Genomic DNA, 27,066 nt, shown 5'->3' on the forward strand with positions numbered 1-27,066 from the left:
TGCTCGCGTAGGGGATGCCGACATGAGTTCTCCTTGGCTGAAATCTACTTTTGAAACGCGTGGGAGTGCTGAAATTTCAAAGGCATCCGGTATTGTGCTTGTCTGGGTGCAACAATTCCCCGCAGGGACGCACACAAGCTCCTATGGCTGCATTGCGTCGCGGGCTTCACAACCTCTGCATGGCCTTCACGGACTCCAGAGTCAGAAAAACGTGTAGAGAGAGAGAGAGAGAGAGAGAGAGAGAGAGAGAGAGAGAGAATGGGCTGAACTAAGAGCTGAGAGAGGAGGCTTCACGTATGAGTGAAAACTGCTACAAAGGGCAATAGAGCACCACCAGGAGGTAGCGCTAGGCCTTTCTTATGGTCCTACAGGGAAATTGGCCATCTATCGCAGCATGAGGGGGGGGGGGGAGAGAGAGAGAGAGAGAGTAGAAATTTCCACGCTGGTCTGCAGTTTTCCCAACACTATAGCTGAATTTTTTAATGTTTATTGATTCTCGCCGCGTTCAAACTGGTCGGCCACTGAGTTTAAAAGGTTTTTAAACTTTACACTTGAAAACGGGCATTAAATCCCAGTTTTCAAGCCAATCTAGGGCATTATTGACCCGGCCGATTTCATCTCTTCCGACTCAATGTGCCAACGGTCGTATTTCCATTGTGCCCGGCTAGCCACTTCGTGGGCGGCCATCGTAAAAACTATTAAATTGTAGCTTTTCTCAGCGAACTGGGAACACCATCTTCTCCATGTGCTTGTTTTGAACTATTCTGCACTACGTCCGGCTACTATTCTACTTATCATACTATCCGGACACGGATAAATTTCCAGATGGCACATTGCACTAGAAAGTTTTACCCGTTCATAATTGGTATCAATAAATTCATAAATTCATTATGTGCACAAAAATCATTTTCATTTATCTGTAGACGTAGCTAGAAATATTATATCATGTGATGGGTGACATTAAGCATTGAGAAGGAGTTGTTCCGTAAGTTCAGTGGGAGAGACCGGGTAACGAGTATTCCCATGCGTCACAGGATGGGTGACGGGAGCATCAGATAGAGAATACTCCATTGGTCTAAAAAGGAAATCCAAACTAGGTAAGAGTTACGCATAAGAAAGCAAGCACATGAATAAAGATGGGTTCTAAGAAGCTTTGAATAAAGCGTAGGATATTTTTGAGTGCTTTTTCATACAAGAAAGTATATCCTTGCATTGCATTTGTACATGAGGTTGCATCCAAGGACACTTGGAGAGTGCTCTCTAAGCATTAGTTTTCTGCTCACAAGTTTTTATTGAGTTTTTGAACAGGTTCACACTTATTTTAATAAGTGACTGGCTGCAGCCCACTTATAAATAAAGCAAAATAAAAGAGGTCCCCCCCCCCCCCCAAGCTAAAAACAGTAGACAAATAGCAATCTTTATCTCTCGTCTCTCGAGAAAACACCCGCACACCCTCTCTCTCTCTCTCTTTTCCCTATTTTGGCTGCCATTTTCACCTGCTATTGTTGGGAGAAAAAGCACCAGCCTCCTCTGCTATTCTTGCCACCTCTTTAGGCCTATAAAAGCAATGGGGCGCCCCCCACTCTCAGCAGTTGTGCTAGCGCTAGGGAAAGGAGACTCTATTAGGATGGAACTGTAAGTGCTCACGACAAGTTTGTATGCAAAGGTTTTTTTCCGTGCCAAGAGCATCAAGTGAATGTTGTGCATAAGATCTACAATTCTTTGCTACTATGTTTGTGATTTTGCAAGTACTCCATCTTGGAGAAGGAGCAAGGAGGCTTCGACCTACGCTTGGGAATTCCGAAAACAGAATCCGAGACGGTTTGCAGAGTTTCTATGCTATGAGTACAAACTGGAAGATATCTGAGTTGAGAGCTAGTCTCTCGAGTTCCCCAATAGGTAGGAAAAGACCATCGAATCTGAGATCTAGAACGGAGGGGTTATCTCCAATTCTAGTTCTTGTAAAAAGAATCTCCCCATAATTAAGATTCTCTCTAGGGGGGGGGGGGGACCAGCATCTTTTGGTCCCTAACATTGTGTCAATCTTCTCCCTTCTCTCTCTCTGTCAAGTTCTATTTATTTTCAACTTGTTAATTGCTCGCGTGCGCTCTCGTTTGTAGCAACATGGACTCATGAGGCTTTCCGGTAAGATAGCATAGTCAAGAGACAAGACAATATTGGTATGCATCGGTTGACAAGATGGGTGTAGGACTCTAGTACACTATGGATAGTACACCTCCTATCTAGTATGAGTTCAATCCTCTCCACACATCTCCCTCTCTCACCATGAGCTGAACAGAGTAGTGTGATAGGAGTCAAAGTCCAAACAGACACATAGAGAGGACATGGCTGACTCTGGCCGAAGCTCTACCCACCAAGATTGCTGATTCTAGATATCCAGTTCCTTATGCTAACACCAACGTCCATAGTACATAAATCTATTCTTACCACATAGCTTGAGGGTAGTGATTGGCACCTCGCAATCTCTTCACACCCCTTCTCTCAGTCTTTTCACACCCCTTAGAGATTATGGTGGGCAGAGTAACAGGCATTTCAAGAGGCCACGTTATGCAGACTATGTAGAGAGGAGAAAGAGAGACTAAGACTCGTTTTGTTTTCCAATGTGCCTGTTACACTCATATATTGGTCTGCTATCCCTCTTTATTTGGTGCGTTAGAGCTTTCCTTCCAGAAATTGTTAATGACTCGAGTTTGTTAGTGATGATGACTCGATTCTGTTAATCATCATGCTCCCCCGCAAAGACAACTAAGTCGCTTCTAGCTCAAATGTCTCACATCCTACAAGCTGAGGGAGACCATATCAAGAAAACCAGACTTACGGAGTTCTCACAACCCACACAATTGTCATCCCATCAAACCGTGACAGCACACCATAGAGTCACGTTCACTATAGTATAGGAGATTAGAGCACGTCGACAAGCGTGCATGAGCTTCTGGTTACAGACATCAGAGCTCAACAACATCAACATCTTTAAATAAATGTGGCTGGGAAGATCATGCAAGTTTTGACACAGGGCTCTCTTAAATATGACATATTATTGTACTCCCCTACACGACCTAATACTTTTTGTATAGCCCATGGCCACTACATTTTGTAACATGTGCAAGTTCTTTGTGCCCTGAATGAGACGTAAATGAACAATCCAATTTGTAAAGGAAAAAAGAGCCTTATACAAGGTATATACGGAAGCTCATATGATAAAAGACAGAGCTGAAGATCATTCACACTCTTCCATGATAGAAAAGGAGGGACTTAAGTATTGCCTACTTTCAAGGTAAGGCAACAAAAGACATCAACAACAAAAACAAAAAAATAATCACGTATACACAATACCCTCTTTGCAACTCATCATTGCGAGTGCACACTTGTTCCATTATCTTAGTCCTTATGCTCCTTGGATTTCATTTAAATAAAAACTACGATGCAAGTAAACTTACTTTTCAAACGAGTGGCACCTATCTCATTCACCACTCAAATTCTTTTGCTCCAAAAAATTGATTTTAGCCATGACAACCCCAACACTTCATGGTACTTTGGTTTTCTTGAAAAGTGTTCTCAACGTTCATGGCGAGGCAGCAGAAGACAACAGCGTCATAGCCAAAACGAAACAAAAGAAAAGAAGGGGTGGTGCCCATCTTCAAGAATAACCAAGGCACCATTAAGTAATTTACAGATAGGACACCAGAATGGCCAAGCCTACGAAAAACCCAGTGTCTACCCTAAGTTCTAACCCTCCATGCAAGTCTCTGCTCTCAATGTAGAGCTCGTAAACAAAAACACTATGCATTAACAGAATGAGTAAACAAAATCATAGTGATTACCCGGTGCGATCTGCTACAATTCGACTCAACCTTCAAGGCCAGAGAGAGAGAGAGAGAGAGAGAGAGACGTTGCTCCCCGGACCCCGAGCTTTGCGATGTGGGCTGACTTCTCACAAGAGTCATTTTGTCCATTTTTGTACACTTTTCACGAGGCTGAGGTGGATCAATGAACGTTAAGGTCACGATGGCTCAACACTAAACACCATCGAGTATTGAATGAAACCTGAAGTGAGGCATATTTCTTGCGAAACTCAAATACCGTCTGATAATAATAATTCATGCCTTAAAATTGAAGCCTAGTTGGGCTTCCCCAATAATGATATGAGGTTTCATTTGACGCTTTCATTTAGGAGTCTAAACTTCATTTCGAAGCCCTTGGATTCTTGCAAAGCTTCCAGGAAGGCCCGACCTCCGCGTCCCAAGTATGTACACACACACATATATGTTGCTAACTTGTTAATAGCTTTGAGAGAGTAAACGTCCAACTCCAAGGGTCAATTTTAAGTTTGAGAAAGTAGAAGTTTTTTTTTTTTTGTAGAGGGCCAAGGCTCACCGGCACCTAATCTTTTAGTGTGAAAGGAAATAATTACTAACTCAAAATATCCTATTCTCATTTGAGCCTCACAACTCACGCGTTTCCTGCCTAGCTCTTCAGACTTCTCCAATCCAAAGGTCGACTGTGTGCTGCATTGGTGCGTGAATAGTGTGCCTAAAAGCCTTCGCCAAAGGTGCGGTGCGCCTTACGAGAGCAAATCAGCAAGCATTGAGCACATATGTGTGAGGGAGCCAAAGATTAATATAGTAGGTGCATGCTCATTCTATTTCCACGCTTTGAACCTGGTGCATTCAGCGTCTTTAAAATAGATGTGAGAAGAAAAATAGTTATGATGTTCTCAATAAATATAAAATTCCAATGTCAGTATTTGTTTTAATCCTTTATATGTTATTGCTTTTATATGCATCCTAGATATATCTTGAGAACATGAAAGTGTGAACATTGTATTAGATAAGAAAACTTTCAAAAGCCAAAACATAAGCGTGACTCTTGAGGATTAAAAGATGTGTGTATCTTATTGCTTTTATATCATTCCTATTTGAAAGAAGTGAGCTTTGTTATGAACTCCAAAGTAAATTAGACATTAAAACTCCAACCTTTTAAGGACCAAAACAAAAAATAGGATTTGCTTGAAATTTATTTTTTGGGGGGGAGAGAGAGAGAGAGAGAGAGAGAGAGAGAGAGAGAGAGAGAGGGAGAAAATAAGCTTATTCTTTTTATTTGAAGATAATCCACGAAAACTCACACATGGCAGCATTTGGTGTGCTTGCTCACATGGGCATCAAGTACCTTCAAGCTCAGCAAAGGTATTCTTGTGGTGTATGAATATTTTCTCCATATAGCCATTGTTTTCATTTATGCTATAATGCTTACACATGCTTTGTTTTAACTTATGTTAGCTAAAGCAACGAACTTTGTTTGACTCTTATGGCAACAATAAGAGACAAGGAAGCAATGTACAAGACATGGGGTCCAATAGTCAAGTTATGTTGGAGATTTTTGGCTCCTCAAGCATTTGCGAAGGGCATGACGAGGACATTGATATGGAGGACCCTGGGAATGCATTGCAAGACGACATGGAGCTTCATGGTATGCCATCTGCTAATCCAACCTCTAGTAATGTGGAAACAAATGCACCAGACACTAGTAAGAAAAAGAAAGTTCGAAAGTTTAGAGATGAATGGTTGCATAAGTTCAATTTTTTGAAACGTCTTGTCATTGAAGATAAGGAATTTATGAAATGCATTTGGTGTGAGAAATACAAGCAGAAAGGGCCGTGGGGAAAGGAAAGGGCTGCAAAACAATTCAGATAGTTGCTATTCGCAAGCACAAAAGATCTCCCCATCACATATTTGCCACATTGAAAGTGCTTAATGAGGGAGGTATTCAAATCAAAGAGCATATGGAAATCTTGAGTAGCAAAGTACAAAAAAGAGTCATGACTTGCATGAAGTTGATGTATTTTGTTGCCAAAGAAGACCTTACATGCAAGAAGTACAAAAAAGTATGTGACTTAGCATATGCTCAAGACGTGCAAATTATGCCTGTCAGAAATGATATTCTTCATATACCAATGTCATGGCAGGAAAAGACTTTTCTTCTTGCATTTCTGATTATTTACAAAACATGCAATTAGGTGAAGTGAAGCAAAGTCCTTTCTTCTCATTGATGATTGATGAATCCACGGACAGAGGTTTAGAGAAACATCTCATTGTTTACATTTCTTTTTTGTCATGTGCTGACATGGGTGTTTGTAAAACACACTTTGCAAGGCTGGTTATTGTTGCAGATGGTTCAGCCCAAACAAAGTATGATGCACTTAAGAAAGTGCTACATGAGTAGGGTCTTGATATACATCACATGGTAGGTATTGCAACTGATGGTGATAGCTCAATGCTTGGGTGCCATGATGGTTTAGTGGCAAAATTGAGAAGAGACATCCCTCATCTTTGTTGGAATTAGGGTTGCAGAGAAACACACACAGCTTGGAGAAGACGAAGGAAGCTCAAGGCACACAATAGAGAGAGTTACTTAGTGTGCAATGGAAAGATAGATAGCCCTAGAGTGATGGGCGTATATACAATGCACGGGGGAAAAAACCTCCTAAAGAGGGAAAAAATGCCCCGGCGGTCCTAGTGTGTTCACACACATCACTACCACATGTATATGGTAACAAATCCCCCCTGGAGTGATGCGGTGAACGAGAGCTGGCACATGAGTAAAGGGAAGTGCCATGCCCTGAGGACAGGATCAGTCCACAAAGGGGAGTAAGCCCAAAGCTTTGCGGAAAGCTTCAAGCTTCTCACGAGACAATGCCTTTGTGAAAAGATCTGCAAGGTTGTCCTGTGTTGGCACATAAGCCAAGCTGATCTCTCCTGCTGAGAGCCTCTCCCTGACATAGTGGTAATGCACCTCAATGTGCTTTGTGCGAGCATGAAAAACTGGGTTCCTCGCAACTGCCAATGCGCTCTGACTGTCAGTGTAGATAGTGTTGGCAGTGTCCTGTCCAACACCCAAGTCAGCCATAAGGCGTCTGAGCCATACACACTCAACCGTAGCTGTGAAGACTGCCCTGTACTCAGCCTCACAACTCGAAGTGGCCACAGTAGGTTGCTTCTTGCTCAACCATGATATACATGAACTGCCAAGCATGAAACAAAAACCACTTGTGGACACTCGCGTGTCAAAACAACCAGCCCAATCTGAGTCCGAAAAAGCATGTAAGTCTGGCGGCAATGATCCCCCCTTGGGATAAAACAAGCCAAGATGTAAAGTGCCACTAAGGTAGCGGAAAATCCTCTTGACAGCCTGCCAATGCTTAGACCCTGGGCTATGCATAAATCTGCTGACCTGCGAGACTGCAAACTGAATATCTGGCCTCGTGTTGCATACATAAATGAGGCAGCCAACAGCAGTTTGGTAAAGAGTGACATCAGCAGGATCGCCAGCATCATGTAGACTCAACTTCAAACCTGTTTCCATGGGAGTGGCAATAGGTTTGCAATCCTCAAGTCCAAACTTACATAGCAATGTCTCTATGTAACTTTTTTGACACAAGGCAATACCACCATCACACTGCTTAAACTGTATACCCAAGTAATGATGCAACAGCCCCAAATCTTTCATCTTGAAAGTAGCATTCAAATCAGCCTTAAATTCAGCAATATGTCTCTCATTTGGTCCAGTGATCAGCAAATCATCAACATAAAGAACCACAATGAGAAATACATCATCCTCACGCTTTACATACAATGTGCTTTCTGTTGGACTGTTACGAAAGCCTCGTTTAACCAAATGAGTGTCAGCTTTCTCATACCAAGCACGAGGAGATTGCTTCAACCCATACAAAGCCTTCTTACATTTGCACACTTTGTCCTCTTGTCCTTTTATGACAAAACCGCGAGGCTGCGTTACATAAACTTCCTCAAATATGTCACCATTCAAGAAAGCAGTAACAATGTCTGATTGATGTACATCCCAACCAAAATGAGCTGCCAATGCACATAGAAAACGCACAGTAGTCATACGACAAGTGGGAGAAAAAGTCTCTTCATAATCTATGCCTTTTTGTTGTGCATAACCCTTTGCAACAAGTCGAGCCTTATGGCGATCGATCTCACCATCCGGCTTGCGTTTCAACTTGTAAACCCACTTCGTACCAATGGCCTTTTTGCCAGGAGGCAAATCACATAAAGTCCATGTGTCATTCTCTATAAGTGCATCATATTCTGATTTCATGGCAGCAATCCAATTTTCTGAATTCTGTGCTTCATCAAAAGACAGAGGCTCCTCAACATCATGTAAACTAGACACAGCCAAAGCATAACAATCTGATGCATAAGATGCATGGCGAGAGCCTGAACGAGTACGACTAGATAAAGGTGCATCCAATTTACTGTCACGCAATGTATGCACCAGCCATTTTGGCATACCTCTAGCCTGCTCATTTTCAGCCCTTTCCTCATCAAGTACATCATGTACATCTGCATTAGTAATAGGCTGTTCTAAAACATTTTCAGAAACCCCCATAGGCTGTACATTTGCCTCATTGGAACTTACATTCGTATTTCCACCATTGAAAAGAGGCAACAAAGTGTCATAAATGTCCTGTGAGCTTACATTACTGTCTCTAGTACATGACAGCAAGGGTTGAACAGAATCTTCCACAAACACTACATCCCGTGAAACCAAAATACGTTTTGTTTGCGGATGATACAACCTGTAACCTTTGCTTTCAGCACTATAACCAACAAAAATACATTTGACAGCCTTATCATCCAATTTTCTGCGCTGCACTTGTGGCACCAAAGCATATGCCAAACAGCCAAAAACACGCATGTGCTCAATAGAAGGTTTTCTATCATGCCATGCTTCATATGGAGTAATAGACTGCAAAGCTTTCGTAGGACACCTGTTAAGTACATAAGTGGCACACATGATGGCCTCAAGCCAAAAAGAATGCGGCAAAGCTTGACTTTTGACCATACATCGTGCCATTTCCGTTAGTGACCTGTTTTTCCTCTCAGCAACACCATTTTGCTGAGGTGTATAAGGCACTGTACATTGGTGTTTTATCCCACGACTAGCCAGAAATGCATTAAATTCATGAGACATATACTCCCCCCCTCGATCGGAACGGAGGGTGCCCATAGTACATTTTGAGACATTTTCAGCCATAGCCAAAAATTGTTTGAAGCACATAAAAACTTCGGACTTCGCTTTAAGCGGAAATACCCACGCATGCCTGGAGTAATCATCAATGAAAGTCACGAAGTACAGGTAATTGCCCAAGGACGGAGTTTGCATGGGCCCACAAACGTCACTATGCACAAGCTGCAACCTGCATGTGGCCCTAACTGAACCATCCTTTGGAAACTTAGAACGCTGCATTTTACCCAGAATACAGCCTTCACAAACATGTTTGATAGGTGCTTCAAGAGGCGGCAAAGAAGCAACCATATCAGATTTCTGCAAACGCAGCAAACTGGCAAAATTCAGATGACCAAAACGTGCATGCCAAAGTTTTGCATCTGAAATAGCCCTTGAATCTGCAACAGCATTTGCAAAATTTTGTCCACACTTGTCATACAAAGTGAGCTTATACAGCCCACGGCACAAAAGCCCAGATGCAACAATTTCATCACCAAAACTGAGATCATGAACTGTACATCTGTCATCCACAAATTTGACTACAAGTCCAAGTCTAGCAAGTGCGGATACAGACAATAGATTCTTCTTGATCCCAGGTACATAAAGTGCATCAACAAGTGTGAAGGAACTGCCATTAGCAGCAGTGAGCACAATCTTTCCAACTCCCTGAACTGGATAAGAGGCGTTGTTGGCACAAGTGACTGAATTCCCATGAGGGACAGACTCGAGAGAGGTAAACAATTCACGATGTGAGGTAATGTGCTTTGTAGCACCACTGTCGAAATACCACACATGTGAATCTGCAGCAACTGACAAGCATGCATCATGGACAGCAGGATTGTAAGTGCACTCTGCACTAAAAGCCCATTCTGCATCAACATCAGCATCACAATCTCCTTTCACAGAAGACTCAACAATGGCTGCATTTGTAGTGGAACCAGCATTTGCAGTGGAACCACCCTCTTTCTTCTTAGCCTCTTTGGCCTTCAACTTAGGACACGACTTGATCAAGTGATCATTGGCTTTACAATAATGGCAACGCATCTTCCTTTTGCCCTTATCACCAGAATTGCCAGACGAAGTGCTGCCAGCAGAAGCATTAGGAACAGAATTTTTGCCACTCGCAGCAGAACCATAAGAAGTGGCTGCATTACTGTTACCACCCTTTCTTTGAGAAGCAATAAAAGCCTGTTCAACTGCACGCTGCCTAGTCCTGTTTTTTCTAGAAAGTGACTCTTGCAACAGCAATGTGCATAATGCATCAAACTTGACAACTTCAGGATTTCCTTGGGTCATCAGTCTCCAAGTACTAGCAAAAGTCTGGTAGGAATCTGGTAAGGCATCAAGAACAGTCTGCACAAGGGAACTGTCAGAAATGACTTCACCTGCAGAAATGAGTTGCTCATTGATATCCTTGACACTAGCAAGGAAAGTGTCCATATCATCTTCCTCATGCATAATCTTCGACTCTAGCTCTTTACGCAGCAAAGCAATTTTAGCCTCATTGCGGCTTGCATAAAGACCTGCTAGAATATCCCAAGCCTGTTTTGCAGATTTTGCTGAACGGATGTGAGGAATAATGGTGCGCTTCACAGACAACGCAATCAATGCATGTGCCTGCGCATCCTTAACATCCCAACGAGCTTGTTCTGCTGTAGGCAAAACAACTCTAACAGCTGCAATCCTTGCAGCAAGACCTGCAATATCCTCAATATCGCCTACATCTTCAGAACCAGGACGTACATCAATGCCCTGCACAATGTTCCAGACACCTTTTGACACAAGAACATGTTGCATCATATAAGCCCACATAGGGTAGTTGTCCCCATCCAACCTGTCCTCAGCAGCAAACATCTTGAACACATCTGTGTTGTTGTTGTCAGCCATGGTAAATGCTGCACCTGATGTGAAAACTGCCCGAAAATAGGAGAAATGGAGCGGGAACAACTTGTGCTATATAGCACAAACCGTAGAAGACTATAAGGCACCTGTTATGCAGAAAACGGCACTGACAGAAAATCTGCACAAAATGACGAAATAGCCTGTGCAGTACTGCCCGTAGTGGAAACGGAGGCCGAAATGAGCCCAAATCAAAATTCTGAGCAGACCGAGCTCTTCGAGCCCACCCAAAATATTTGTCGACCTGCGAACGCTTGCCAAAGCTCACTGAAATCAGAGAAAGTGAGCAGGCGTGTGCTGGAGCAGCTGGCGACTAAGCCCGGGAGGACGTGACCTGCTCTGATACCAATTGTTGGAATTAGGGTTGCAGAGAAACACACACAGCTTGGAGAAGACGAAGGAAGCTCAAGGCACACAATAGAGAGAGTTACTTAGTGTGCAATGGAAAGATAGATAGCCCTAGAGTGATGGGCGTATATACAATGCACGGGGGAAAAAACCTCCTAAAGAGGGAAAAAATGCCCCGGCGGTCCTAGTGTGTTCACACACATCACTACCACATGTATATGGTAACAATCTTGTCAGCACACACTGCGTTGCACATAGAGAAGCATGCATCGAAGTGTTTTCCTTGTTTGTCTTATATTGATAAGATTGCGAATAAGGTTTACTCTTGGATTCATGGTTCCAATTTATGACATACAAGATTTTAGAATCTTTTGAAAGAGATGAACTTACATGTTCTTGAAGTCTTACATATTCATGATGTTAGATGGCTTTCTCGTGGAAATGTTATGGAGAGATTGGTTGCATTGATGCCACGAGTTCTTACTTTTTGGAAAGAGGGGGGCCCTGTTTGGTATAAAAAGTTATGCATATACAAGGTTCTATTTGTCATTCATTTGCTTGTTGATGTACTTCATGATTTGAAAGTGCTTAGCAAACATTTTCAGGAAGGTGATGTTGACATAGCTTCCATAAGTGCATATATTGAGATCACTTTGTCCTCACTGATGCAAAAGTTCTTAGCGGATGATTTTGTAAAAGGCACAAAAATTTTGAACAAGTTTATGTCAAACGCTGCAAATGGGACGTGGATGTATGTAAATGAAATGGGGGTGGAGTATGTGCATACTATGGTATATGAGAGAATACCTGGCAAAGATAAAGAAGGTAACTATATTGATCCTGAAGGTGGTGATGTAGACACATGTAAGCAGCTTGCAAGGAATTTTTTCCATAAAGTAATTGATTGTGTTAATGATCGATTTACTGATGTATTTTTCTTGATTGCTATGAAAATGTTTTCTCCACAATTTTATCCAAAGGATGCTAAGTGCTCCAAGTCCTCAATGGATCGAGAGAAGAAAGAAAATGAATGGTTGAGTAGACTGTTGGAGAAGCTGGGAGGCTCCCTTGTGGATGCGCAAGGATGTAGAGATGAAGTTTTGTCTTTCACAGATACGTTGTATTATGCATGTGAGATGATGTCTATGAAGGATGCATGGCAGCTTTTTGCATCTAATGCTCATTGGCAACGTACTTATCCAAACTTACTAAAGTTGTGGTAGTTGAATCTTGTCCTTCCAGTGTCATCTGTATCTTGTGAAAGAGGTTTCTCAAAGCAAAATGCTATTAAAACTTGTACTCGTCGATGCCTAAAGGTGGATACACTTGAGATGCTTATGCGTATTTCCTTGATAGGTCCAAAGAAAGATGATATTGATTGGATGTCTGTGTATAAAATTTGGGAGCTCAGGAAATGTCGAAAAGCAGTAGATGCATAGACGGCTTGTTGATGCTTGCATTGCAATACTGATCTATTTGGTTGAAAACTAATTTTCATGGATTTTGATTTGGATCTTATGGATCGCATAGCTCTAACTAGTGCTATTGTTTACTTTTTGCAGCTATGGATCAAGTGAGATGGTGTGTATTAGCTTGTTGTAGAGAATGCAAGTTTTTAGCATAAATTGTCATTGATCAGCAGCCTGTGCTAGATTTATGTTTAATTATGTTTTTTATGCAGGACCAATTTCGAGTCATGTTAGAGGTAGTGCGTTTGGTATTTTGTGCATTTCTAAGCGGAATTTTTCAGCCAAGCATTTAGTATTTCATGACTTATGAGGTATTGTGCTCGTTCACGTTTTTTAAATGAAGTCAACAAAGTGCTCTTTTCCAAGCAGGCTCTTTACATTATCAGATTTTGGTAATTTCAGGTTTGGTGACAATCGTGTGTAATGAAGTAACTTCTGGTTGCTGCTCTTTTCTTTTTGGAACTTTTGAGATACATTTATTTTTGTAAGCTTGTTACGACAATGTGTAGTTGTTTGAGATGTAAAAGTTTTTACTTGTTAGGTTACTCTCTCATAGAAGCGCAGGTTGCTCTCTTATAAAAGAGCTTGGGTACTCTCAAGTGCCAAATATATGTGACGACAGGTAATCCAAACAATTTGCTCTTTTAGTTGCAAGTATCTAAGATTGCATGTCAACAATTTGTTTCATTCACAACCAATATGACCACATAATGCTACTCACTAATTGGGTGTTTTTGTGTAGGTTTGCAGAACATATGAGAAGATAAGTGGTGTTAGCCAAGGAATTCTAGTTTTGATATTGCACCAAATTGCAAAGAGAGGTAAGTTTAAGCCTCAAAATTGATTCTTGAATACACGTGTTGATGATTTTTGATAACTAAATCGTATGTCGTCATTAGGTTATCTTCCATATCTAAATTGTATGAGTTTCGTTGACTAGTTTTGCTTAAATGGTATCAGCAAGATTACTTGGTGTTTAATAACTAGATTGTTTGCGATAATTGAAAATTTTAGGGAAGCTTAGATCTTTGTGGGAAGCTTCATATGAATCTCAATGGATAGACACAGGGTGTCCCTACCTTTGGCTAGTGGGAAGTCAATTTTAAGGCGTGGGACTCTGATTTGTCCGTGTTTACTTTTTTCTTTGCCTTTCGAATCCGACTTCATTTTATGAGGGAGTGAAGTGGCTTTGGGGACAAGAACCTCACACGAGCACGTGATTAAAGCATTGGAATACCATGTGTGAGCTCTTGGGTTTGAAATGTGGATGTGAGAGGGATGAGTCACTTGTCGCCCTTCCTTAAGCTCCGCCCGAAATGCCCTACATCCTTGATCCCACCATCATGGGGTCATTAAGACCCCGTGGCATATCGTGTTGTGGGTTACAATGGCCTACTTAAAGAGTGTGTGTGAGTGACGTGACCCCTTTATTCCAAACATACACATATCCCTTCAAGCCTTTTTTTTTTTTTTTTTTTTGGGGGGGGGGGGGGGGGGGGGCAATTTGATGCGAATATCAGCTAGTTTTGTTGGATTTCACCCTCGCACCCACACCCGCATGTTGCAGGGGTTGAACTATAGCGGGCGCGCTTAAAGCCCCTTGCCTTTATCTCTAGGCCAACTCCCTTCAAGCCAATTCTTAAGCAGAAACTTTACAAACTTGACAAATCTAAGTAGAATTTTCCTTTTCACTCTCCTCCCAAGCCGTTGTTTATATTTTCTAATGGGTTGAATGTTAAGCTTAGACACACTTTTCACAAACACTACTCAATGCCGAGAAAACAAATATCAAATATTTCTCAATGTGGCCTACATATGCAAAAGACCATGCTCAATTAATGGCCCTCTTCTATCTATAGTTCTATACTATATACTATATATAATGCACCTTAAATTTTCAAGGCCTGAAAAAAAGAAAAGAAAAAAAACCTGTTTCCATATTTTATGCCTACCTTTATCCTAACAAAATACCACTTTGATGCTCTTCAATCCTTCATCGTGGTCAACACTCTATGATTTAAGCTGCAAATCACTTTCTCTATGAATCAATATGATTTCCATCTTTGTGGTTTTCTATTTCGCTTTCATGTTCTTCATTTATTCTTGTATAGGCAGGCCTTGTGATTTTATCACTTGTTCTTTTTGGCTTTCTAAAAGAAACCCTTAGTGTTGTGTTGGGTTAGGGAGAATGTCATTGTTTTTGCAAATCACTTTCTCTATGAATCAATATGATTTCCATCTTTGTGGTTTTCTATTTCGCTTTCATGTTCTTCATTTATTCTTGTATAGGCAGGCCTTGTGATTTTATCACTTGTTCTTTTTGGCTTTCTAAAAGAAACCCTTAGTGTTGTGTTGGGTTAGGGAGAATGTCATTGTTTTCAGTGCATGATGGAGACTTACCTTTCATTTCAATCCTAACATGTCTTTACTTTTCTTGCATTCTATTGTTTTAGAATGCTAAAGTGAAGCTTCACCTTGCATAATTTTAGTAAATTTTACACACACACGCATATGTTTTTTTTTGCATTTTATTGTTTCTTTGTGAATGCTAAAGTGAAGCTTCACCTTGCATAATTCTATAAATTCTATACACACACACACACACACACACATATTAATTAGTTCTTTTTATTTCACATTTCATTTCACAACTTCACATGGGTTTACATTTCTTGCATTTTATAGCCTGATTCCAGTTAGTGTTAACGTTCAAGAAAGTCTCTTTTATTAAGCGGCCGCTGATCGAGTTTCCTCCTCGCAAAGAAGAAAACTAGAAATACTAGTAGAAATTTTGAGATTTGTAGAATTTTTGGACGACTTTCTCACATATTTCATCGGTTTTTCTTCTGTTTACCATGGTTTGCAGCTAGCTAGTCTTGATTTTCAATCGTCTCAAGACTAAGCTGAGGCAATCCTTTCCCAAACACTAATACCAGTTTAATTCAACCTAAAAAATTTATCACTTTCTTATTGTTTTTGAAAGCCGTCGTGACCCTTTCACTTGTTATTTTTGCAAAATTCACAATTGTGAGTGAATTATATTAACATAGCAAAAAAAAAAAAAAACAAGTTCTCGCCATGCTCAAGCCGAGCCATGAAAACTTCCCTAGGTCAACCTTACATCGGATGATGGAGGAGCCACCCGAGTGTAAGTGATAAGACCACCTTTTCACCTAAGAGAGACCGACATAATGGTAACAGCCTTGCCCACTCATTAGAGTTGACATGTTTCCCGAAGGCAACAATCTTACCCTTCACTTTTGTATTTTAAATCTAACCCTTCCTCTTTTTTAGATTAGATGCTTTGTACAGCCTTCTTTGAGTGAACCAATGGAGGGGTTCTTTGGCCTGGTTTCCGTTTGTGGTGAGGATGAGGGAAGGGAGAGGTGAAGGGAGGAAGGAAGAGAGGGGGGAGGGAGGGGAGTGATTAGAATCATTTAGGAATCATAAGATGTGTGGACGAATGATCTGACCAAAAGCAAAACCGTGTGCCCACTATGAACGACGCAGGGGGATTTTTAATCCAAACATGATCGAGTTTTGAGTTGTACACAGTGGTTACATCATGAATTTGTTGTGTGTAGCCATGTGACTGGAGCTCTTCTTCCAAGCAATGATATTGGTTGTTTGTGGGCTCATTGTCTACATTAAAGTCTCCCATGATGACACTTATTCGTCCAGGATGGGATTGTCGCATCAAGGTATGGAGCTGTGACACCAACGAGGCTAAAGAGTTTTTTGGAGATTTGTAAATGCATATGATTTCCCAATCGAGGTGCTCATGGATAGCTAAGGTAACTTCAATGATTTCTATTCCTAGAGCTAGCAGTGTGTTTGCAGAGTGCAGCTTTATGCCAGTCTTGTAGTAGATTGAAACATCAATTTTGTTGTGGTGAGGGACATGATTAAACTCTGGTGCAAGATCAGTGGAAGGATTTCTTTGCTTTGTTTCTTTAAGGCACAAAATGTCAGAACTTGCAAAGTTTGGATCCTCTTTGATATGATTGAGATATTTGTGACTAGAAACTATGTTCAATGATTGAATGATATGATGTGGGCATTTGTATGCGAATAGAACTTTTGTCAAATATTTCCATTTGGCTTCATTGCTAAGGCGATCAAGCTCATCAAGCACAATCTTGTTGAGTTTGATTTGAGATGGTTGGATTGGATTGAGAATGTGGAGGTTTGATGGATCTTTGATGCGGGAAAGAGCTGTGTAGACTAATCCATGTGAGTTTATTAACGTTGGATCAAAGGCTACTATGCTCATTGTCAAGCCTTGTGATCTATGGATAGTGCATCCATTTGCTGCCTGGATTGGAAATTGGGTTTGAGACATAGTGTTCAATGCATTTTTTCCAACCTGAAATTCTTTTGTTGTTTGAAAAATTGGTGTCCATTGGGGGTTAATGGGAATCATATTAATGTGTTGGGCATCTTTGCTTTCTACAAGTTTTAGAATTCCATTCGCACCATTCATAAGACCATTGGAAATATCAATATTCCCACCACAAATCTCAACAATCATTCCTGCTTTAAGATCCAAAGTTGAGGCCAAGCCTGCAGTGTCTTGCGGATTGTTTGGCATTACAAGTTTTTTTGAGCACTCTATTGAGAATAGCAATGAAGTCATTGTCTGATTGATGCATTGTTCTTGTGAGCTCGTGGCATTTTATATGGGTGTGCCAAAACGAAGGCGAGAGCAGCCCTGCAGAGTATCTTGTGGGTCGCTAAATATCCAACGGTCTCAAACCGGGCTTGCTTGACATAAGTCACCGCAAAAGATGACATCCAGACCACCAAATGGTTTTACGTGATTGTGTATAATTGATCGCAGCCTTGTGTTACCACCAAGCAACCACCTTTTATGTAGCCATGGGCCGGGCTTGTCGGTCAGGTAGGAATGGTGAAGAGTGATCGCCGATGAGAGGCGCACTTTAAAACTGGAACCTATAATGTTTGGGTAAGATTGTTTGGCTAAGTGTGGGCGCCCAAATGTGAATGGGCAAGCCCATATAAAAGTCAATCTAAACCTAAAATACCTCACTCTCTCATTTGTGCAATGCAAGAAAAGTGCTCTTGCTCTATCTCCTGCTCTGTCTCCTTTGTGTACTAGGGTGTGTGTGTTTGAGAGAGAGAGAGAGAGAGAGAGAGAGAGAGATCGAGCATAGCAGCGGCACGACGGCAGCGAGGCGGTTGAGCGTAGTGTAGTGGCGACTCTCTCTTCTTTGCGGCAAGGAATTCTCCACGACAGCAAGCATAGAGCGGTGAGTGACACACCTGTCATCTTTGAGCTTACTAGTTTAGGCTAGTTTCATGCTTGGAGCCATCTGTGGCTCGCACACAGTGTTAGGCAAGTCCCTTGCTTCGATACGTGCGGCAGAAGCCCACATTTTTGGTGCCGTTGCTGGGGAATCGCCCTGCACTAAGCTCAAGAGGCACTCTGTGCTTCTTCTATGAGTGTTTGTGTTAGGAAGGAAGAGGAAGAAGAAGAGGTTGTTTTTTGCAAGTTTTTATTTTCTGCATAATCTCTGTTTTCTGCCAATGTCTGCTTGCACACAATCTTTTGCACAGTTAGTAGTTAGTGTGCTAGTAGTGAATGAGTGTTTTTTGCCAATGTCTACTTTTACACCGTTTTTTTATTTGCACAGCTAGTAGTTAGTGTGTTAGCTAGTGAATGAGTAAACAATTAGCAAAGTAGTTAAGCTTAGTTAGCATAGTAGTTAGCTGTAGAGGAGATAAGGTTAGGTTAGTTAGGAGAGTAGGTAAAGGTGTAATGTGTGTGTGGCCTAAAAAAGCCACTGAAACCACGCGTGCGACGATTGCTCGAAAAAAAAATAAAAAAAATTTAAGCGTGAGACGTGAGTATGCGGGATCGTGATCATTCCCCAAGCCCAGGCCCAGGCCTCAGTTCTCAGTTTTATGATATAAACTAGACTCACTCTTATATATATAACCTACCCCCACAGTAAGGAATGAGGGCATGTGGGACAAGTTCCTCAAATCCTCCACCATCCCCTTCACACTCACCCTTTGGATTTACTAATTCTAGTTCTCTCCCCACCTAAGAAAAGACTAGTTTTAGGATTTCGAGGGCTATACATAATTGAATTAAGGGCTGTAAAGCACGACACATCCCTCTAGCCAAGACGCTCGTTTTGAGCTATTGTACGCCATATTATGTGGCTCGCTTAAAAACAGGGAACAAAAATACAAAAATCTGGGTTGTAAACACCTAAAAAACTAGGTGAGCGGCTTTCACGGGCACTCACCAACACCTCTAGAGTGTTGAGGCCACATGCACCTACGCTCTAGTTGTGTGCTAGAAGACGAGCACATCGAGAGTGTCTTCGTTTACACGGGCACTCATTGTTCCTCTGCCTTAGGCTCTAGGCCCTCAGCGGGAACCCAAGGAAGTACCACTCAGGACCCGTATATTGCGTTCAGTGACTCTTCCTCTAACTACGACGTCATGGAGGGTTACCCAATGCCTAATCCTGATAGCTCAAGCCAAGACATGCATGCCATGGGCCCACGGTCTGGGCTAAGCGTGCTTAGCCGCTTAAAGGAAACCTTTAGTAGAGCCACTCGCTTCAAACACGGAGCTAACGATGTAAATGACGGGGGTGGGGAAGTAAATTTGTCATTCATGACCAACGTAGACCCCATGCTCTTAGAGAGTGTGCACGTGAATACTCCATTCACTGCACCCCCTGACTCTTCAGAGCTATTCCCCTCCTTATATTACTTGATGGTAGAAGCCTTGCCGAAGTACAAGAAGTTGAGCGGTATATCATTGCGGCTAGGGAAAAGGAAATCGAGAGCTTATGTAGGGTGGAGCAATGAAGAGAGTTAAAAGCAAAAGCCCCTATGTCAATATCCTCGCCAGGAGAGTAATTGAGTGCTCATGAATTAGCGACCACTAAGGGTCAACCCATAGAGAGCCACACTGCATCAAGTTCAAAGGACACCCCTAGCACCTCAATCCTAGATGGAGCGTTCTTAAATGAGAACTGGGAGTACGAACTACAAAAAAAAACTCTAATCGACCTATACACAGGTCACACCTATCACATGGGTTGGTTAGATGTCCTACAATCCACAACGGGTGCTACTAGTGTGGAGGATACACAACAAAGAGTTTGTGAGGTCATCCATAGGGTTATTGAGCTAGAGAGACAGAACAAGGGGATCCACATGCCTTCAATGGGTCTCATGAGATTCTTGATATAGGGAAGGCTAAACAACCAACCTTATTGCAAATGGAGGCTCCCTCAGTAAGTTTGATGGATCCTCCATACGTTTTTTTGCCAGGGGTCTCGGTGCAATCTGAGCCCACAAGTGATAGCTTTACCTTTCCAAGTCTAGCTCATCTTTCCCTTGATGACACCACAACTACCATTGCAACCCTAATGCTGGGCATGCCGAGAAACATGCCATGGACCTCATTTGTTAGTACAACACCGTTACATGGTAGCTCAATGCCTACAACACTACCTACAAATGTGTACCAATCGTATACACCTATGGGCCCTTGTACTCATGTAGTTCCCACCCCTCCCATTGTTTCAAAAACCTATACTCTAGAACCACAACACCCAAGCTCTTATTTCAATGGGACCATACCGGCTAGCATTAGCATGTCACATCCGACGTCTGTTATGCCTAGGGCCACAAATATGAACTTTGGGCCACCACATGGCACAACACCGTACCAAACGTGGAATGCAAGGGCTTCCTATGCGCCAAGCCTAATGCCAATACCTACTCCACATGTAGTCTCTGGAGCGCCTTCACCCATGGGCTGCTCACTTAGGTGACTTGGCAATGTTTGATCAAGCTATCGATCGATCTATTGCTGAGAATATGCGTAACATGCCTGATAGAGAACCTAGAAGTAAGGCAGTACAAATAGCCAAGCTCACACAAAAATTTAGTGGAGACGGGTATGTGAGAAAGCATATCCAAGTGTTTGAACAAATATGCAATTCTCTAGGAGAACACAATGACCTGCATAAGAGTAATGCTTTAAGCCTAACCTTAAAGCATATTCTCTAGGAGAACACAATGACCTGCATAAGAGTAATGCTTTAAGCCTAACCGTAAGTGGAAAGGCGGGGGATTGGTATAGAACCCTAAGGGTGGAAGGAAAAACGATTTACCCTACTCTTAGGAGACTGTTCTTGAAACAATACATACGGGAGGGAGTGCTTTGGGGTGTAGCCTCTCAGCTCCAGAAAGCCCAATGAGAGGAAGGAGATTCGGTGAGAGACTTTATTAGTCGCTTGAAGCATTTGAATTCTCGTTGTAATCCAAATGAGCGCTTCAATAATAATCAATTGCTTGATAGTGAGGCGGTCCGGGGCGGGCAACAAGAAGAGTGGCCTCTAAGCACACTTCTAGGCTCCCATGCTGCTCAATTGGGTTGGGATTGGAAAAAAAACAACAAACACACACCCTAACCCTACACAATTTTGGGACACCACCTAGTTTTGGATGCGAACTAGGACGCGTAAAGAGAGAGAGAGAGAGAGAGAGAGAGAGAGAGAGAGAGAGAGAGAGAGAGAGAGAGAGAGAGAGTGCTCGGGCTGCTTTGAAATGTATCGACAATGATCAAGCAAACACAATTTTATATGTAAGAAAGAGAGAGAAGGGGGAGGGGGTGCTTGTTGCATTAATACCTTCTTGCAAATCTGTCATGACCAATCAAAGTGAGATTAGTATTCGTTCAACATAGCTTGAGTAAATTACACCACAACACATCACAAGAAAAGCCACCCCAATCACTGTCTTAAGGCCAGGGGAGTCCTCTCCACCTTGTCGCCCTCTTATAGTATGTGGGATTTATAGCTAAATTGATGACAACACCCAGAGACAAGCTATCAAGAACTTAAAAAAAAAACACCAAGACACTTACACATCATTGTTGTCCATTACTTCACGTTGGAAGAGAGACAAAGTATCCAAGCTTAATCCAAATCCACCCTCCTTGATTCAACAAATGTTGGGCTTACACTAGTAGGAGAAATGATAGATTTCCTACTCTCAATTGAATGATCACTCTCTCTTACAATGGCATAGAGTTCCCTTGCTAATCATCCCTAATACAACACATGCATATGCATAAGACAATGAGCTTCCACTCAAGAGCTCCTTCTAGAGAGGTTGAGCTTGGCTTCTCAAGCTATAGCATACTGCTCTTGCTTATGGCTCCCCCCTTTTTGTGCTAGCTACACCCTCCTTTTATAGCAATTTTGAGGGCTAGGGTTACTCCTCTAACCATGGTTGGGTTAGATTTTCAGCACTTATCTAATTTCTTTTTCTTGGAATTGTCAAGAAGTTGGTGGGGATAGATGAAGAAAAGAGAGAGGAGAGAAGTGGAGGTAATAGGACTTTTCATACTAGGTTAGTGTTAGTAGATTAGTAGAGTTAGTATTTTTATTGATTTACAAATGGAATTGGATATTTACAATGGGAGTATCCATGTAGGATACAAATAAGGAAGAAAAAACTCTTAATAGGTAAGAAAATATGGATTTCTTACAATGTTGATGCTCCAAGTGTCTTGAGTAGGGTCAATTTTGACGCTTGTTGACGGTCCACTAGCTTGACAGTACATTTTTTCTCCACTCTTGACCTTCCTTGGGAGCCAAGGTAAGTGAACATGAGTAATCAATCACCATGATGCTGTCTTTCAAGAAAAGAGACTGAATTTTGTGGTTTTTTTTTATAGATATGGGTAATATGGATGAAGAAAAATGAAACTAGGTGGTCAATTTTGGAATGGAAGTGTGTGTAGGAGAGGAAAATGATAAAGTGGAAGAGGGAGTGTGGCTGCATAGCATGGGCAAACTGGGGTCCACCAATAAAATCATAGCTCACAGCTCGTAGCTCAAAAACATATGAAAAAATTTGAGGTAAAAGTTCAGCCCATGAGCTACAACTTTTGTTTGTATCACCTTTTCAAATTCAGAGAGCAAGTGATCTTTAAAAATTCAGCAAAACCGACTGTTTTTTTCCATTGCACAAAGACCTTGTGGGGTCCTCCTTTGGATAATTCTTTTGAATACCTCCAAGAGTGAGCCCCCCATAGTGCATGCATATATGCCACATACCCTTGACCTTATTTGGTAGGTCTATAATTGAAGATATTGTTGAGATCATGATATAAGTGAATAGTACAACTAAGAAAATCAAATATTGAGCGGTCTAAAAAAAATATCTACATGTCAAATATAAATAATATAGGTGGAAAAAATATAAAGGGGTCAAAATAAATCTCTCTCATTATAAGTCTACCATAAAAAGATGAATATTTTTGGTGGTCTAATTTATGAGAGTAATAGAGAATAGATGTAGGAAGGAAAAAATCACAATAGTGAAAAAAATATACACATAAATAGAACTAGTTTTTTTGGATTTTTGTTGGGATGGAGTTACACCAAAAATAAGAGAAGCTTGCATGAAATTATTTTTATATGGAATAAAGAGTATGCAAAATGGTAAGAAAAAATATGGTAATGGTGAGTCAATGTACATAGCATAAATAACACACCATAGGTAGAAATATTTAAATAAATACCAAAATAATTATGAAAAATCCTTTTATTTAGACCCTATATACAATGAAATATTTACGCACAAATGGGCCATAATATACTTATATTTTTTTAATTTTTCATTAAAGGTATCACCACTTGGGAAGCAGCCACCACCACTGCGATCCAATTGGAGGATAATTTAATGATTCAAGGAGAAAGAGTGTTTGTTGAACCTAAGTCTACTAGCTCGCAAGCATCGGTGCATCAGCCAATGACCCTAAAGCCTATTGCTAAGGAGCCAAAGATATATGAGATGACTTTAGCAGATCTCACCAAGGCTATTCAAGAGGGTCTTACAGACAATCATGCTCCGCAAAACAATCATATGTATCCAAGAAGGGAGCAACAATGGTGCTCAGTATGCTATACTCCGCATAGTACTAGTGAATGCCCTAGTTTTAGGGTAAAATTAATGGGAATTGCAATGCATGTGGGAGGTATGGTCATCAAGCTACGGATTGCATAGTATTTAAGCACGCGATGGCCAATAGACCTGGCCAATAGACCAACCTTAGCATGGACAGAAACACCTCGAGTGCCTGCATTGATGCCGGCTCCACCTCTTGAACAAACGTCACAACACATGGTCCCTAGGGCCCAAAATGTTGTTCAAACAACACCCTTACCACCCCTAGTGCTAAGACCGCAACCACCACATCCGAAAATCATGTCTGTTCAAGTGGGTTGTGAGTCATCTATTGCTTGTTTGGAAGGCTGTGAGGAATATATAGACCCTAATATGGCCTATGGGATGGATGTGCTTGAAGAAACTCCACAATACTACATGGAGGACTATCGGGGACAAGTCAAACCTGTCTATCAGGTAGCTACTCTTGCTGCAAGAGGCCAAAATATCAATTACATTGCTAAGAGACCACATCTTCAATTCTATGAGTGTGGAGGCCCACATCGTGTGGCCGAGTGTCCTATTAGGCTACAAAAAAACGCCACACTAATGCAAACTAATCAAGCGATCACGTCTACAATGCTGATACTCATGTGTAATCGATGTGGTATAGATCATTTGATTGCCCAATGTCCAAATAATCCAAATGCGTTGAAGATCATGCCATTAAACTTGATTGAGGTTACCAAGGAGCCATCACAAAGTACACCTGTGGTACCAATAAACGTACTCACACGATCGATGCTCCAAAAACAAAATTATATTCTTGAAGAAAGAGATACGGCATCAATTGCCCAATCTTAGAAGAATAAGAAAACACGAACGAAGAGATTGCAAAAAGCAGCAAAGTCAGACACAGTTCAAAGAACAGCATAAGGACTAATGACGACCCCGTATATATGAACGACACTAAGAGGATTCTGATTCAGGTGAAACCATGGAGACCAAAACGACCACTAGGGAGGAAACCAACAAGGAAGATCTTCATGAGCCACAATGGCCAGGATCCAAGAAGAAGATAGGAACTTATCCAAACCTTACAGAGAAGATCGAGCGGGTCAAGCAATTAAGGAGTTTGGTAGAAGATACCCAAAGGGATCTAGAGCCAGCACCTAGGCAGATCCATAGTACAGACACAGTGTTTTCTACGCAACAACAACCTCAAGTCCATAGACCCCTAGCCATACTTAGTGTCATCCAAGAAGAAAGTGACTTAAAGTCATGGGAAAGTGGGCGTTCTCAGTTCTTGTTGGAAAGAATGTTTACAAAAGGACTACCTGGCCCTATCAAAGAAATGGAGATCCCATCTTCCTTATGTCAAGGGACTGAAGCCCAAAAGGTGCCGTTAAATATTGAAAAATTGATGGACTTCATGGCTTTAGAAGTTAGAACCACCATCATGTCCAAACTATATGGAGACCCTGAGCTATTCTTAGCTCTTCGAGCTTTCCTCAATGGAGAACTAAAGGTCGGGCTACCACAATTTGCACAGATGGATGGAGTTAGGGAGATGCCAATAGAGGAGGAACACTTAGATCCACAACCCAACTTAGATGAGAACCCTATTGTAGAAATACCTGTTAACAAGTTGGGACAATACGTTGAGGAAGATGAATCCAATGCATCCATACCAATCACTACCAAGGGATTAACTGTGAAGGGAATCCTTGATGGTGGTGTTGGGTTAGCATTGTGACTAAAATTTGTTGGCAAACTATGGGAAGACCTCACCTTGCGACCACAACCATAGTAGTAAAGATGGCCAATGGGTCTATTGTTAAACCTATTGGGATGCTAGAAGATGTCAAGATCAAGGTCTTTGGACATAAAATAAGAATTACCTTCATTGTTATGAAATTCTCCAAGCACACTATGGCATCTGAGATGATCTTGGGACGTCCTTTCATGAGGGAAACAAAAATGGTGCATGACTGGTATAAAAACCATGTCTACTTGCAGTTCCAAGATTCTGTCATTCGAGTGGATCTTGTAACTGGTCGAGAACATCCTCTAGGAAACAGGTTTATAATTGATCATAGATTTGACACCACAGTTCACTCAGCCCCATTGCAGTATTGTTACACGTGTAAAGCGGACACTGATGTTGGGGAAGATTCTCCTTATTGGATGTACTACCTGGGATGACTGAGTCGGACAATGTGGATTGGGTCCATCTAGCTGCAACCATAGACACTTGGGGAAACAGGGGGATGACCTGGGTAACACTTGAGGGGGATGAAATTCCAACACTCGTACCCTTAAATATGCTAGAAGCAATGCATATAGCTTTTGATGACCTACAAGATGAAGGTATGACTGGCATTGGAACCAGTAGCGTCTCACAAGACTATACCCACACGATTTGGGGTCAGAATCATCAATTGAAATTGACCATGAGGACGAAGAATCTGAGTTAAATCGTAGTGAAAATGTGGGGAAAAACCATTCAGGGTCTAGTGGTACCCTAGATGACAATCTATCCAAGGGAGCAGAAGACACAAGTAGCGATTCATCTAGTGACTCTTCACTAGAGATCGGTCGTAATAAAAAATTAGACAAGAAGAGTAAGAGATATAAGAGGCAACAATATCGAGCAAATGTGCTGTTAACCCTCACGGCTCACAGACACCATATCACCTACGACGGATGTTGTATTATTTACTTGGTAGAGTCAGGTACGGGGCTTGTCGGTCCAATAGGAAAAGGGTAAGATTGATCGCCGATGAGAGGCGCACTCTAATTGGAACATTCAAGGGTTTAGTTGGCTAAGCATGGGCGCCCAAGTGTGAATGGGCTGAGCTCATATAAAAGTCAACTAAACCTAAAATTCACTTATTCTCTCATTTGTGCAATTGAAGAGTGCTCTTGCTCCATCTCCATCTTCTTCTTATTCATCTCCTTGTGTGTGTGTGTATGCGAGAGAGAGAGAGAGAGAGAGAGAGAGAGAGAGAGAGAGAGAGAGAGAGAGAGAGAGAGATTGAGCATTGCGGCGGCACGACGACGGCGAGGCGGTTGAGCGCGGCGTAGCGGCGTTTTCCACTTCTTCGCGGCAAGGAATCCTCCATGAAGCAAGCGTAGAGCGGTGAGTGACACACCATCATCATCTTTGAGCTTACTAGTTTAGGCTTGTTGTGTGCTTGGAGCCATTTGTGGCTCGCACGCGGTGTATATTCGGCAAGTTCCTTGCATTGACACGTGCAACATACGCGCACATTTTTGGCGCCGCTGCTGGGGGTTGCCATACACTAAGCTTGAATGGCACTCTGTGCTTCTTTTGTGGTGCAATTTCTAT

The 27,066-nt window shown here is 41.8% G+C and overlaps 3 protein-coding genes and 1 pseudogene across 3 annotated transcripts in view; 3 read left to right on the top strand and 1 right to left on the bottom strand.

Annotated features, from left to right (window-relative positions):
• LOC147427416 (vacuolar protein sorting-associated protein 2 homolog 1-like) overlaps positions 1-4,061 on the bottom strand; it is a 47,327-nt gene extending 43,266 nt beyond the window's left edge. The window contains exon 1 of the mRNA XM_086497345.1: positions 3,843-4,061. The gene's annotated coding sequence lies outside the window, so the exon portion shown is untranslated. The remainder of the gene's footprint in view (positions 1-3,842) is intronic.
• Positions 4,062-5,363: 1,302 nt separating this feature from the next.
• LOC147427417 (uncharacterized) lies at positions 5,364-5,711 on the top strand. The gene has a single exon (XM_086497425.1). The coding sequence runs from the start codon at positions 5,364-5,366 to the stop codon at positions 5,709-5,711; it is 348 nt and encodes a 115-aa protein (XP_086353551.1).
• Positions 5,712-5,800: 89 nt separating this feature from the next.
• On the top strand, positions 5,801-6,360 carry LOC147427418 (uncharacterized; annotated as a pseudogene).
• Positions 6,361-11,960: 5,600 nt separating this feature from the next.
• LOC147427419 (uncharacterized) lies at positions 11,961-12,518 on the top strand. Its single transcript, XM_086497424.1, has one exon. It carries the CDS (start codon positions 11,961-11,963, stop codon positions 12,516-12,518), a length of 558 nt encoding a protein of 185 aa, XP_086353550.1.
• Positions 12,519-27,066: the final 14,548 nt, after the last annotated feature.

Source organism: Adiantum capillus-veneris, chromosome 23 (assembly GCF_014529385.1).
Source record: "Adiantum capillus-veneris isolate H3 chromosome 23, ASM1452938v2, whole genome shotgun sequence".
NCBI lineage: Eukaryota > Viridiplantae > Streptophyta > Polypodiopsida > Polypodiales > Pteridaceae > Adiantum > Adiantum capillus-veneris.

Coding starts and splice junctions, on each gene's coding strand:
- LOC147427417 (XM_086497425.1), top strand. CDS start 5,364: ATGGGGTCCAATAGTCAAGTTATGTTGGAGATTTTTGGCTCCTCAAGC.
- LOC147427419 (XM_086497424.1), top strand. CDS start 11,961: ATGCAAAAGTTCTTAGCGGATGATTTTGTAAAAGGCACAAAAATTTTG.